This window comes from Mercenaria mercenaria, chromosome 2 (assembly GCF_021730395.1).
Source record: "Mercenaria mercenaria strain notata chromosome 2, MADL_Memer_1, whole genome shotgun sequence".
NCBI classification, from domain to species: domain Eukaryota; kingdom Metazoa; phylum Mollusca; class Bivalvia; order Venerida; family Veneridae; genus Mercenaria; species Mercenaria mercenaria.
Genome location: NC_069362.1, coordinates 32,536,991 through 32,551,744, shown reverse-complemented (window position 1 = coordinate 32,551,744; position 14,754 = coordinate 32,536,991). Strand labels below are relative to the sequence as shown.

General features: G+C 34.5%; 1 protein-coding gene across 3 annotated transcripts in view; it reads right to left on the bottom strand.

The window, feature by feature from the left end:
* The window catches only part of LOC123562093 (uncharacterized), a 101,498-nt gene extending 90,050 nt beyond the window's left edge, over positions 1-11,448 (bottom strand). Inside the window, exon 1 of one of the 3 annotated variants that reach the window (XM_053534376.1) lies at positions 10,956-11,448. In XM_053534376.1, coding sequence (XP_053390351.1) covers positions 10,956-10,992 — 37 coding nt within the window. In that variant the 5' untranslated portion in view covers positions 10,993-11,448. Of the gene's footprint in view, positions 1-9,040; positions 9,346-10,955 lie in introns of those variants that run through there. The other 2 variants (XM_053534370.1, XM_053534383.1) reach the window with 2 other exon arrangements.
* Between the last annotated feature and the right edge of the window lie 3,306 nt (positions 11,449-14,754).

Genomic DNA, 14,754 nt, shown 5'->3' with positions numbered 1-14,754 from the left:
AGAAAGTGTTAACATGCCACGATATGTAAAGATTTAAAACTATGTAGGCTTGTGGTCTAGTGGTAACACGGTTGACTGTCAATCCAGAGGTCCAGGGTTCGAACCCCAGTCCAGGCAATGGAAATTTCTTAGACGACCTTGAATGTCTCCCACCTAATTAAGAGGCCCGTACTGGTTCTTCCCAGAAAAGACGGCTTCGCGTGTGTCCGTGTTATACACCACCAGACTCTATTCGCAAACAGCTAGGCTAAATCTGGTATAATGATAATAGTAAAGGCCGTGAAAGTCTATGTTCGGTTACTGGCCCACTTAGGCCACACCAAAGTGATTACTTGGTCAACGGATTTCCCGCTTCATTTTTTTTCCAAAATCAAAAACAAATATTTTTTTTGGAAAATCAGCTTCCGCTCGCTTCAGTTTTTGCAGACCGATTTCAAAATTTCAGAGCGGGCGTTTTTCACTGTTTAAGGGCCTTATTATCACTGTGAAGCGATAGTAATTCATAAAATTTAATACTTTTAATCATAATTGTCCATTAAAACACCAGAAGAACATGTCTGAGACTCTGTGTTGCCCCAGTTTGCAAAACTGACAGCCGAAATGACAGTTAGATTGTATAAATATCTCCTTGAAAGATCATCAGAAAGAGTTTCCGCAGAACATTTTTTCTCAAGATGAACATCAATATCTCATTATTTAAAACAGTGTCATTTAATAATGGCTGGTGATTAAAACAACGTTTTGCTGCAATCCTTAAAATTATACACATATATCAGCAGTAATTTGGTAGTACTTAAATGATGAACAGGCGGTATAATTCAGTTTGGACTTAACATACAGTGTTACATCATAAATAAAGTATTGTTGAAATAACTTTGATTTTAATGACTGGAACATTGCTTCTGTCAGCTATGTAAAATGAACACAATTTTCTTGCGGAGAAGGGGTACGCACATGGAACTTTATTAGGGCAAAGGAATTCTAAAGAGCTTACAAACTCACAATCCAAGAAAACATGCAATAAAGGCTTACTTTTTTATTTTTCAAGTAGAGTTGAAAAACAAGAATATTATATAACTGTTTATAGATCCTTTTTCAAATTTGTTTAATGGGTACCATCAGATCTATTTATCAAAAAGAAACTGAAGATGATAATGCATTTATTGTTAAGACCTGCATCATCAAAAGTAAGTCTTGCCTTATCTGCCAAAGTTAAATGTGAAATCAAAGAACAACAGAAAGTGCAAAATTTGTCATTGAATTTACAAGTGAATTTGGCCATCAGTTGATGATGGATTTCTTGGTATCTTGTGAAATTGCATTGAAAGTTGACAGACACTATGATGTACTCAGCTTCACTGAAAAGTTACCACCATAATGGCCCTTATATTTTAAAAATCGCACTGGACTGTGTTAAAAGCATAACACGACTACATTTTTGACGCAGCTGAGACGTCACTGGTGTAAAGATTTGTCAAATTCAATTAACTCCATTTGAGGCACGGGCTGCACCTGCAAAATGACTTTTTTCAGCAATGTCGACATGTACGAATTTACTATCACAAATCATTCATCGCACTTGAAAGTTAGTCGACAGCCTAAATGGAATACGTTAAAAAACCCAGAATATCCTTGCTAAGAATGCCATGTTTAAGGCGCAATCAACGCCATCAAGCCATTGGCATGGTTGACGCCGAACTTTCATGTCGCGAAATTGCACGTCGTACATACTGTTCTCACCTGACAGTCATGAAATGCGTTAGGAGACATGATCAGACAGGGTCTATGAGTAATAGACCGCTCACAGGCCATGAAAAAGTGACGTCGATACTGTATAAAATAGTAAAGAGGTATATATTAGGTGGTAACTTTTCAGTGACGCTGAGTATATATAGGTCATGAGTATACCTAATGTACTGGTGAGGTGACTGCAGAATTTTCCATATATATAATGATTTCTGTTATACACTAATTGGCTTTCTTATTCTTATGTAGTGACAGAATCTAAGGCAAAACCCTTTATGTGGCCAGGGTACTGGCTTGCCTAGGATAAAACTTAGCACATTAGTTCTATACACTAGAAATACGGTCAAATTGCCAGATTTTCTTGTATCCGCCTGTTGTTCCCCCAGTTTGTTTAAATGTCTAAATGTTTGTAATGTACTTTAGGAACAGTTTGTGATTAAACCTTCAACATTTAAAGATATTTGGTTCTTTTATGTCTTTTCAAGCCATTTTGATATGTTTTTGCAGTGCTTGTTGACTTTTGTGACAAGGTCTTTTATTTTTTCTTCAAATCGCTCCTCGCCCGCTCCAAAAGTAGGTGAAATCGAAAAAACAAATATTTTTATTTTTATTTTGCTCGCTCGCTCCTAAATTTTTTGGAAAAATTCCGATGACCAAGAAATTAATTTGGTGTGGCCTTATTTTAGATTCTTGACCGCATTAAAAATTATACATACCTAGATGACAAGATAAGGTCAAATTAAGTTTAGACGATGCTCATTGTAAATGCTACCGCCACTGTGTAAATAAAGTTTGAAAAACGAGATCTATATTGTAATGAAAGCATAAGCATGACTGACTGAAACTTAAATCCGGCAAAATAATTACCGAAAGACTTTTATGTGCACATTTAGCTAAACGTTTGATTCTGAACCTGATTATAGTAACCATACAGCTCAGCCTCGAATATTTTTCGTTAGGTTCAACGTCGCATCGACACAATTAAGGTTATGTGGCGACGAAGATTAGACCAAACCCCTAGACAATCAAAGCCCCGAGAGGACTGTAGGGAAGCGTAGCTGAAGCTGAAATGCTTCAAGCCTTTTTTAACTCGCTAAACCCAAAAAGTAACCCACATCCAGACCAAAGTAAGTAACGGTTACTCAGATCATAATCTTTGACATGACTCTAGATCTAATAGGGAACCAATGTCTGTATGTATGAAGTCATATCATCAGTAATAGCAGACGAATGCTTTAAGGTCGCATTGACCTTTACACCAAAATCAATAGGGTTTGTTATGTCTTTGGCTACGTTCAAAAATCAAACGGACTAGACTGAAAGCAGGGTTGACAGACAGTCATGGCAGGATCTTCCTAAGTGAGATGACAATGCATAAAACCATGAGATCAAACAGAAAAAATGTTAAAATATTTATTTTCTAAACTGTGTAACAAATTTTTAAAAATCTTACAAACCTGTGTAACAAATTATTAAAAATCTTACAAAAGTGTGTAACAATTTTTTAGAAATCTTACAAAAAACAAAATGAGATTAAAAATTCAGTATGTTGACGGCCAAATAATTTCTACATATCAGGCGCACTTGGAAAAATTTGCCAGACTAGCAGCATATCAACAAAATACCACAAAAGGGTTGGCAAGACTAGCAGCATATCAGTAATATATAAGAAAAGAGCCTAATGGCATTTTTAATTATGACTGACAATTGTTTTTTACAAATACTTCATGAAAAAGTCTATATCCGTGATTTTCAAGTTATAAAGATTGGTGCTACCGACGACTTATATTTTAGCGGATTATTATAGTTTTCCGTGTGTCATACGCCTTGGTCACATGACCAATATTTACCGCGTAATTACAGTAGTTCAACGCGTGTTCACATTTATTGCATATACATAATAAATTGCATCGATCTGTTTACTCTCATATCTTTCAATTCCTTGTAAGTATCGAACTACTTTTACGGCGCATGTATGGAGAAAGGTAGAGCTGAACCGGAACCATGTGTTCTTGGTCTTGGTCACGTGATGAATATTTACGTCGTAAAGTTGTACAACGCGTAGACAAAGTTATTTACAAAAACTTATCATCCCTGTCATATTTTTCATTTACAAATCATAGTGTTCACATTTATTGCATATGCTAGGTAAATGGTATCTATCTGTTTACTCTTAAACCCCTGAATTTCATAGAAGTACTGAACTACTTTTATAGCGTATGTATGGAGAAAGTTAGTAACGGCATTTGCAACTATAATTTCACCAATGTCGGTATACGTAGTTTGGCGACTTTAGGAAGCCTACGCGCTCCAAAATAAATACGTGCCTGTTGTCTTAGGCTACCACAAACATATATGGCATGATAGAACACACACTGTCTTTAACGGATAGGTAGTTTCACAGTAGATAACTGGCCATATAAAATTTGATCTTCTGGAAGTTTTACGTGGTAGCACAAGGCTTAATACTAGGTCCTATTTTATTTAATATTTTAAAGGCACATTAAATATTTATTTTGTCGTACCAATGAGCTTTAAACGCACAAACTTTAGCGCGCCGATATGATAAATACAACTTTCGTCCCTAGTTTGTCGCACCGGCGTGTTGGCTTGATGGAGCTTGATGTCGCCAACACACCAGAACAAAAAGGCAGAAATCAGCCGCCATTTTTTTCTTGAACAAATAGAGACATATAGTATCTCAACATATTTAGAAAAAGATAATACAATGTATTAGTATTACTTAAATGGTAAGGAGTGTCTGAAAATAAGTTAAAGCCATTCTAAAGTCTTTCATAACGCTGAAAAAAATTTTAGAATCGAACCACTATTGACAAAGATATGGCAGTTTGAAATTTAAGAAAACGACTGATCATTGAGGCAGCCATTTTAGTGTGTTTATGACGTCATTTGCACACTACTGAATTCTCTGTTTAGCAAATAACCATTTGAATAGGTTAATTTCATAATATAATTTATCTTTTTTGAGTATAAGATATAAAACATGGTAATTTCTTTCATTGTAACTGGAAAAGGTAGAGAAATCATTTCACAGAAATAAGTAAATACAGTACAAATATGTATCTAGAAATTCAATAAATCCGCCATTTTGTTTTTGTTGCCATGGAAACAAAATGGCCGCCAATTTAATAAAATATTTAAGTGCGCATAACTTCCTCATTTTTGAGCCGATTTTAAAAATTCTTTCACTTTTTAAAATGATTTAAGAAATCCTAGCAGACTGAATTAAAATAAGCTTAAAAATTGCCTTTCCCTTTAATCACGTTAATCTTAGACAATTTAATAAAATGAAGGCTAGTAAATTTCAAACATAAGCAGCAATATAAAAATATCTAATGTTCCCTTCATTTTAGAAAGCATCAGAATTAATTTGAAAATGAGATAATACTTCTTTGAGTTAACATTGACGTTGAACTTAATTTTGGTGTACATATATTTGACATATTTGTAAAACAAACGGGCATCTAGGCAGTTAAATGTCCTTTGACGAATTGGTAGCATTCTCTGCAGACTAGCTGACTAGGTAAATCAAACAATAATTGTCCTGTAACTTGGCGTTTCTGCAAAGAAATAAGGACTTGATATTTTGAAAAAAATACAATTTGTTAATAATTACTATACATCTGATTAATGAATCTTATACTTTGCCTTCGCACTATAAAACAAATAGTTCACTTCATTATTCACATTCAGAATTCTGTTCAAATGACACCGAATTCACGTCTTAAGGACACTAAAACACTTCCTTGAAACAGTGAAAACACACAAAATATGTTTCAATGCAGTTAAAGTAAAAAAAAAAATCTAACACGACCCGACTTGTTTTCCTTTGTTCTGAGGTCTCAATTATTACGTCATAGCGTCAAACGGCATAGCGGCGCGCTGGAAAAGTAACCAACAAAAAAAGCAGGCAAATATTTGATGGACGTCGTCAAGGATTAACTTAAAAATCCTTGGTAACGTGTTAGAATCGAAATAATCTCATTTAATGATCTGCTCTTGAATAAAATCATTGTTTGTCGTTCCGAATAAGTATTAGCATATCACTTGGGCTGCGCCTTCGTTATATAATTCCTTCGCATCTGATCTCCAAACAGTGATTTTATTCAACAACAAATTACTGTGGTGAGATATATTATTTCTTAAACAAATTAAACGAAAACATGTAAAATATCAATATTCTCGATATTTCATTAAAATAGGGCCTATGTTATAAAACAATTTTCAGTGACAACATTATGTTTAAATGCTACTGTTGCCATGTAGATCTATATACGATATATATGTACCATAGAGGTATATGATCTTCTAGTTCAATGATAAAACTTGTAAACTTTTGAACTTGTTATCTATTTGCTTTCTCTTTTAGAACACTTATATTAAAGGACTGATTTCTGATTTTTTTTCTGGGTTGTATGAACATATATAAGATTTACAAAATCATGCTTAATTTGAAAGTGCACATGAAAAAAAAATAGGCAAAGGAGTTAGAACCATTTTTCCAATTGCCGTCTTTTCGATACATTCATGTCAACGTTAGCTCGGTAATTTTATTTGCTTTTGATACCGATTAAACAACTTATATTGCAATTATGTAACATTCCAAAGAACAGAAAGAGCGAGCAATGTATTTAAACATGTTCTAGTCACATCAGCCCCGGAGTTTATTAATCAAATGTTATAACAAGAATGCCAAGATGGCCCTAGGTCGCTCACCTGAGAAACACACCATAACAGTGTAAACATGTTTGACCTAGTGATTTCATGGAGAAAGATATTCTGACCAATTATCATTAAAATTGGAGCAAAAATCTTGAGTATAAACAAGTATTTTCTTTGATTTGACCTAGTGACCTAGTTTTTGACCCCAAATGACCCATATTCAAACTTGATCTAGATTTTATCAAGGCTATCATTCTGACCAAATTTCATGAAGATCAACTGAACTGGAAAATACAGCCTATATCGCATACACAAGGTTTTTCTTTGATTTGACCTAGTGACCTACTTTTTGAACCCAAATGACCCATAATCAAACTCGGCCTAGATTTTATCAAGGCAGTCATTCTGACAAAATTTCATGAAGATCAATTCAAAAGTACAGACTCTATCGCATACACAAGGTTTTTCTTTGATTTGACCTAGTGACCTACTTTTTAATCATAGATAACCCATTTTCAAATTTGACATAGAATTCATCAAGGCAAACATTCTAACGTAATTTCAGGAAGATCAATTGAAAAATACAGCCTCTATTGTATACACAATGTTTTTCTTTGATTTGATCTTGTGACCTAGTTTTTGACCCCAGATGACCCATTTTCAAACTCAGCCTAGATTTTATTATTGATTCGACCTAGTGACCTAGTTTTTAACCCAGATAACCCTTATTAAATTTGGTCTAGATTTCATCAAGGCAATCATTCTGGCTAAAATTCATAAAGATTAACTGAAAAATACAACCTCTATCGCATACACAAGGTTGTTCTTTGATTTGACCTAGTGACCTAGCTTTTAATCCTAGATGACCCAATTTCAAACTCGGCTTAGATTTCATCAAGGTTATCATTCTGACAAAAATTCATGAAGATTAATTGAAAAATACAGCCTCAATCGCATACACAATGTTTTTCTTTGATTTGACCTAGTGACCTAGTTTTTGACCCCAGATAACCCATTTTCAAACTTGGCCTAGATTTCATCAAGGTTATCATTCTGACCAAATTTCACGAAGATCAGTTGAAAAATACAGCCTCTATCGCATACACAAGCTAAATGTTGACAGACAGACGACAGACGCCAGACGCCACCAGGGGCGTACCTGGTCATACGCCGATACGCCTGTGCGTACAATTAAATTAAACACCTGAGAAATGAAAAATCGTGAAAAAATGCAATAAAATGTAAAGCTTAAAGGGAGTTTGGCGGCTATATCAAGTTCTTTCGTTCTGCATGAGATTTATCAAATTCGTTTTTGAAATAGATTTATTTGTTCCTGTAATTATCTTGGAAAAGGTAAGGGTAGATTCTTTGCAATCATAAGGCACGGCAAATACAACCAGAGCCACACATCGCCAAATAGGACCGCCTTAAATAGAAACACAGACGCACACATGCACGCACGCACATAAACAGACAGTGATGACAAAAAGAACACTGTTGGCACCGACCAGGAACGGGCAGTGGTAACAACTTCGATATTTATCTTCAATCTAAATTATATAAAGAAACAATTTTATTGATAAAAGTTGGTCCTAATTTTTCCCCCAGGTGCTCCTCCTTGCATCATTTCATCACGGGCGGACACCCGGGTAAAACCAACGACCTTCCGTAAGCCCGCCATGAAGAATTCAACGCCCCGAGTGAGGCTCGAACCCACATCTGTGAACTGCTAGTGATTCAAAGTTAGTGACCTTAACCATTCGGCCATAGAGGCACCGAGTAAAACATTGGTATATTCAAGCATGCAAAGGGAGAACAAAAAGCGCTTAATATAATGTCAATATCGATTTGCAATTAAATCTAGATCAGGATACCGAAATAATTAAATGTGGTTTACATTTTCTAGGAAAAGTTTACTTTCGTGTGAGAAGGATATATCAATGGCTGTTTGATAAAACCGGATACATCCGCAATTTATGGGCAGACGCATTATTAAAAAAAATAACAACCTGTCAAAATGCGGATGCAGAAGTTATGCCCTTTCAAAATCCAATCGGGACTCTCTCTCTCTCTCTCTCACACACACACACACACACACACACACACACACACACATCTACCCCATACTCGCATCACCGCTTTTTGGCTCATAGTTATGCTGGTACTCTATCTGGTGTACAGTTCAAAATCATCCAGGCCCCTGACAACCGACGCCGGACATCGAGCGATCAGAAAAACTCACCTGAGCTAAAAATGCTATATTAAGAATAATTGTAAAGCATGTAAAGTTATGTTCACGCATTACTTATACAAAAGAAGGAAACTTGAACTCACACGGCTTAATATTAGCACATGCATAAATTCAGTAATTTAATATAAGAGAAATATTTACTCATTAAATTCAAAAGCTTTTTGTTGAATTTAAATTCATCTGATATATGCGTGACTGATTCACAATAACATTTTGCCATTCAATAACTGATTTAGTATGTCAACTGAATGCTTGTGCGCATAATCAAGCATATACAGTTGGAATGATAATCATCTTCAATTAATCAATGGAAAAATGAATATTTTCTAACATTTTTCTTTATTCCTATGCCTACTATACCTGTGGAAATGAGGAGTCAAATCTGTGACCTTTAAGTATTCTGCCACGGGCACATTTTCATACAATCTCATGAGGCATACGTATGTTTTTGACAACACAGAAAATGGCGTCAGATGACCTTCAGCTTTTTCCGGAAGTAAAGAAAATGGAAACAAACAGGCTAAACTTGAAAACGAAAGTCTCATTTCTATTGGTCTATAGTTAGGGGTCACGCGCAGGTGTTACGTACTGCGCGTGGACTTTTATTTATTTATTTTTTTATACATTTTTGTTGTTGTTTTTTTTTTTATCATTTTTTATTTTTTGCTAATGGAGAGTCAATTTTCAGCATTTTGTAACGATTTGAAAATACATGGGCTTAAGCGCGACATGTCAGCTTTTCACCTACGAAAAAATATTTGAACTCAGAATAAACACAAATCCCACAGGGGTCCGTAACGGAGCACGGGTATATATATAGAGAGAGATTTTTGGAACTTCGTCAAATAGTTCAAAAGGTCATTTTCGATGTTGTCTAAAAGTGTCAGTATATGCCTCGGATGTTTGATATTTCCGTATTTGAGAGCTGCCTAGACATTTTAGGAATAGTTTCAAAATGAATTTCGTGTAATAAATATCGACTCTACGGAAGCGTGAAACGGTCATCAGACGTTAATACGTTTTATTACGTTACAGGTGCGGGAAGGTGATCAAGATCCTGTTTTAATTCCTTAAATAGAATCCAATACAAAAGCGAATATATCATAGATATAATGGCAGATTAATATTTTAATTATATAGATAAATAAAAACAACCTTGTGTCTTGGTGCACATTTCGACTAAATAAAATCAAAAGAAGTGACCATGGCTGATTATTATATAAATGAACAATATTTATAGCTCTATTATCAGCCTAACATCTCCGATGTTCTGTCTCTGGGAGTTAGTGATCTACAGTGTTATATATAATAAATAGTAATCCACTGGAAATCCACCAGAGATATGTTTGATATTTCCACTGGATTTATAGCATAAACTTGTTAAATGGCTTATAGGCCAATAGTCATATTATTTGCCCCAGATTTCAAAAGTTGTTGTTGTTGTTGTTTTTATTTATTAACACGCAAACAATGCAATAAGTGTATTATTATACGACACAAAGGAATACATTTTCTCAATGTTTGACTTTTGCCAAGCAACGTGTTGAACTATAGATCGGGTAATAGCATAAACTATAGACCAGCGATTTACACAAAGAGGAAACATGTAAAAATATCCGAAATAAAATACGAAGAATTCTTTTTTTAATTTTCGAAATATGTTTGTGTTATTTGATTATGAGTAGTAATAGTCAGCGTCAAATAAGTTTGTACGTTTAAAATGTTTTGTAAATCCGTCTTTATTTTTTTATGAAATTTATGTAACAATTTTCATGTTTTTATCAATTCCTAAGCGATAAACCCGACGTTCAATTTAGCATAACAATTTGCTATTTCTTTTCTCATTTGTTCTTCATTTTGTTGTTCTTCGCAATAATGTTATACCATTCTATATTTTAAAGCACTGTCTGTGGAAAGTAGATCAGTTCAATATATTTTCAATAATACAGGGTTTTAATTCACATCAATTGTTTGATTGTCTTGTTTTCAATAATTACATTTATTACTGTTAATTCCAAAAGCAGTTCGGAGGTAGATCTTTCAAGTTACATTAGAGAATATTCGTCTTGTCTATTGTTAATACGCTATACTGAACCAAACTTTATGCAAATGCATAACTTTTTATGCTTAAGCGGCTGATCTATGTCATACATCATTCATACTATACATACATAACAAGACTCGTAAAATTATATTTACCTGCTTGAAAATAAACTATCAAATACTTTACATTTTGAAACAGGTAAAATTTTATAAACATATAGATGACATTTACCTGCAACAATTAGAGACAAAAGTGAAATCCCCATCATGTATGATAAAGTATCCTTTCACAAATACGTCAGCGAATCCTCATACCTGTTCAGAGCTAACACATTGACAAGCGGGCGTAATAGGTTACGCTGATGATAAACAGATGTATTAAATGTCTTATATTCACTCTGTAGTAACTTAAATATCCTTTCCTTTTATATTTGATATCCTTCCCTTTTATTTTGTCCGGCCCGAGTCTTGTTTATTATATTAATGCACGAACGATGAGCAGCGAAATGATATATAGTTTTATTGCTATGTTTAAGTCAAATACAAAATATGGATTATTTGTCTAACCGCAAGGACTTTACAGCTCAAAGTGACTGTCAAGGAAAATAAATTTAAATATGTACTTCCCAGTTCACTGGAGTTTTTTTCAGTTTTTGGTCCTTTGTAGTTTCAAACCGGATATGTAACACATAAAAATGCACAAAAATGGTTTGGTGGATATAGCCTACTTCTTGTGATTTACATATTTTCAACAAATTTCAAGAGGCGGAATATTTAATTCAAATTGTTGATATTTCAGTAAACATGGCAATTTGTTATCAAAAATAATAAGAGTTTTAGGCTGATAATACCTGATGTTATCGAACGGAAGAAATTTGATTCTTTGGTTTGATATTTTTAACACCGAATGAAATCGAAAGCACATGTTATAATTAACAAAGTTTATGCAAATAAACGAATCTATAAAAATCTTATAAAGGTCGATTTTTTGTCGTTTTACATAATTGCTTTTATTCTTGTTTATTTTGAATACCTATAACATGATTTACTCGTGCGCTACCCAGGGGTGTACAGAAGCAGGACCGAAAATGATATAATCAATGTCGTAAAACTGTCTCAAATATAATTCACCGTTATGTTTCACTAAATCACTGAAAAGGTTCATAACTTCTGCGTCAATATTGACATACGTGCTCTTTCAGTCTCTTTTAATCTGATTTGGAAAGTAGTTTACTGCTCCTGCTTAATAACATTAGTGTGTAATTATGGTGAACGATTTTGGGCCGAAAGTCTGCTTTGCTTTCGAGCCTTTCGAATTATACGTGCATGTATAAAAATATGCGTACACATGTAAATATATACGTACACGTTAACGTGTACGCTTACGTAGACATGCGCCTGTACATATACGTACTTGCACACCGTTAGGATAACTGCCCGCCATTACATTGAAAAATGGGCGTTAAACCCATAACAAAACAAACACATAATTTAATGTAGCACGTGGTAAAAGCTACCGTAGTTTGGTGTATAGATAAGGCCTAAAAAAATCTTTGTTTCCGGTAACATACTCCAAAAAATTAGGGTAGGTAGGTCGGATTTTTTTTTTTTTTTTTTTTTTTTTTTTTTTTTTTTTTATTAAGGGAGACTTTTCGGAAATTATTTTTGTGTCAAAAAATGAATACAAATAAGGGGGTTATGCCTTTAGAGCATCAGTAAGTTGATATCTAACATCACTGACCATGTTAAAAAATAAAACATAAAAAGTGCAGTTTTGCATTTTTTTTTTGTTAAAAAAATGAAAAAATATTCTCCAAGGCCATAAAAACATTTAGGGTCGGGCCAAAAATTTAGGGTAGGTCGGGATACCGGAAACAAACAATTTTTTTTTAAACCTAACACGCTATAAGTATACTAAATCTTCAAATTATTGCTACTTTTTTGCGATACCAATAGATATAGTTTGCTTAGCAACAATATCATTTATGCAAATCTTATTCGCTGCTAAATTAATCTTAATACAGGGATAGCGATCTCTGGGAAAACTGAGCAAAATATCCTGCATATTATCAGGAATTGTAAAACACAAACAGCACACTTTCATCCCGTCTATTACTTCTAAAAATATGTAAAAACAAAATGTAAAAAGAACTTAACAAATATGAATAAAGTTAGGCGAAATCTTTCAAAATGTATCATAGTTAATATGCCAACTTTGTCATTGTAGGACCAGAGTAATGATGCAAAATGGTGTTTACGTGTTGGAGATATTTGGCTACTCAGAATCTAGACCTAGATAGAGGCCACCATTTACATTCCTATATTTAAAACTGCCAATCATTGGACCCCCTATCCCCCAATAAGCCGCTTCCTTCAAATCGTTAATATCTGGACATATTTTGAAAATCGGAGAATGTAGTTCCGTGTAAAAACAGCTTGACTACAGGCTGACTATTTTCGTTTAAATGTTGTATCAAAAATTTTTCTCCTAATTCGGAAGTTTGCTCATTTTGTTATCTATGTCTATTTCAGTTACTTCGGCCTAAAAAAATATTTGTTTCCGGTAACATGCTCAAAAAATTAGGGTAGGTAGGTCGGAATTTTTTTTTTTTTTTTTGTGTCAAAAAATAAATACAAATCAGGGAATTATGCCTTTGGAGCATCACTAAGTTGGTTTCTAACATCACTGACCATGTTTAAAGCATAAAAAGTGCAGTTTTGCAATTTTTTGTTAAAAAGTTGAAAAAAAAAATTCTCCAAGGCCATAAAAACATTTAGAGTTGGGCCAAAAATTTAGGGTAGGTCGGGATACCGGAAACAAAGAATTTTTTTACGCCTTATGTGTAACATATTTATGAAAGATACTGTTTGTATAACGATGCAAATTTTACTCTATCATAGTCGTTATTTCATCCTCACGGGCCCAGCCAAAATTCACTTGAACTAAAACAAATTCTGAGTACTCATGATTCTGACTTTTACTGTAGTAAAACATTGCAGCACAAGAACTATATTTTTCAAATGCTGACTTGGGTAAATCGCATTTGTTTACATTTGGAATTTACATCTTTATTATCTTAATCACGCACGTTTTAGGAAATGTCAAGAAGTTACATCCTACATACTTCTATTCAAGTACTTCTGCAAATCTGTTATAGATTAGATGTCACTCATGTTCCAGTTAAATAGTCAGATTGTCTATCTCTGATATTAAGGGTATCTGCATGACCGCTAGATATCTTATGTTCGTTATGTACAAGTTTTTGTTTGTTTTTTTTTTTTGGTTTAACGCCGCACCGAAACCGAAACAAGTATAGGTCATGTTGCGACTTTCAAGGAAGACCCTAGATGCCCAGTCGTGCGTTCTTTGACTGTAGGCACCTTTGTAGAACCACCGATCTTCAGTAAGCAAGCTGGATGTCTTTCTCCGCTATGTACAAGACCCTCTCCAGATGGGAAATAACTGGTGTTTACCACTTTACTCATTCATTTCACTAGTCAGCTAGCTATGGTGGCTGATTTCTGCCATCTCGTTCTGGCGTGTTGGCGCGTTTGCAGGGCGCCAGAACGCCAGGACGCCAGGACGACAATTATACGCGCCAAGACGACAAACAAGGCATTTGTCGTTCTGGCGGGGGCGCCAACACGCTAAATTGGGAAGTTGTCGTCCTGGCGTTCTGGCGTCTTAGCGCGTTTGCAGGGCGCCAAGACGCCAACACGCCAAGACGACAAGAGAACGCGCCAAAACGACAAATATGGATTTTGTCGTCTTGGCGCGTATAATTGTCGTCCTGGAGCCAGTTGTTCGAAACTTTAACAGTTGATTAAGCTAACAGTCGATTAACTTTTAGAGTAATATTTCGACACTTTAGAAAACAGGGAAAATCGAATGTATGGCTTAAGGATTATGAACACTGAAAAATCTTTACAGTAAAATTAAAACATCATTCTAGTGTTTTCCACCAAGACTAGTATTTTGAATCAAAATTTAACAGACGATTAGTTTAATGGTCTGTTAAAGTTTCGAACAA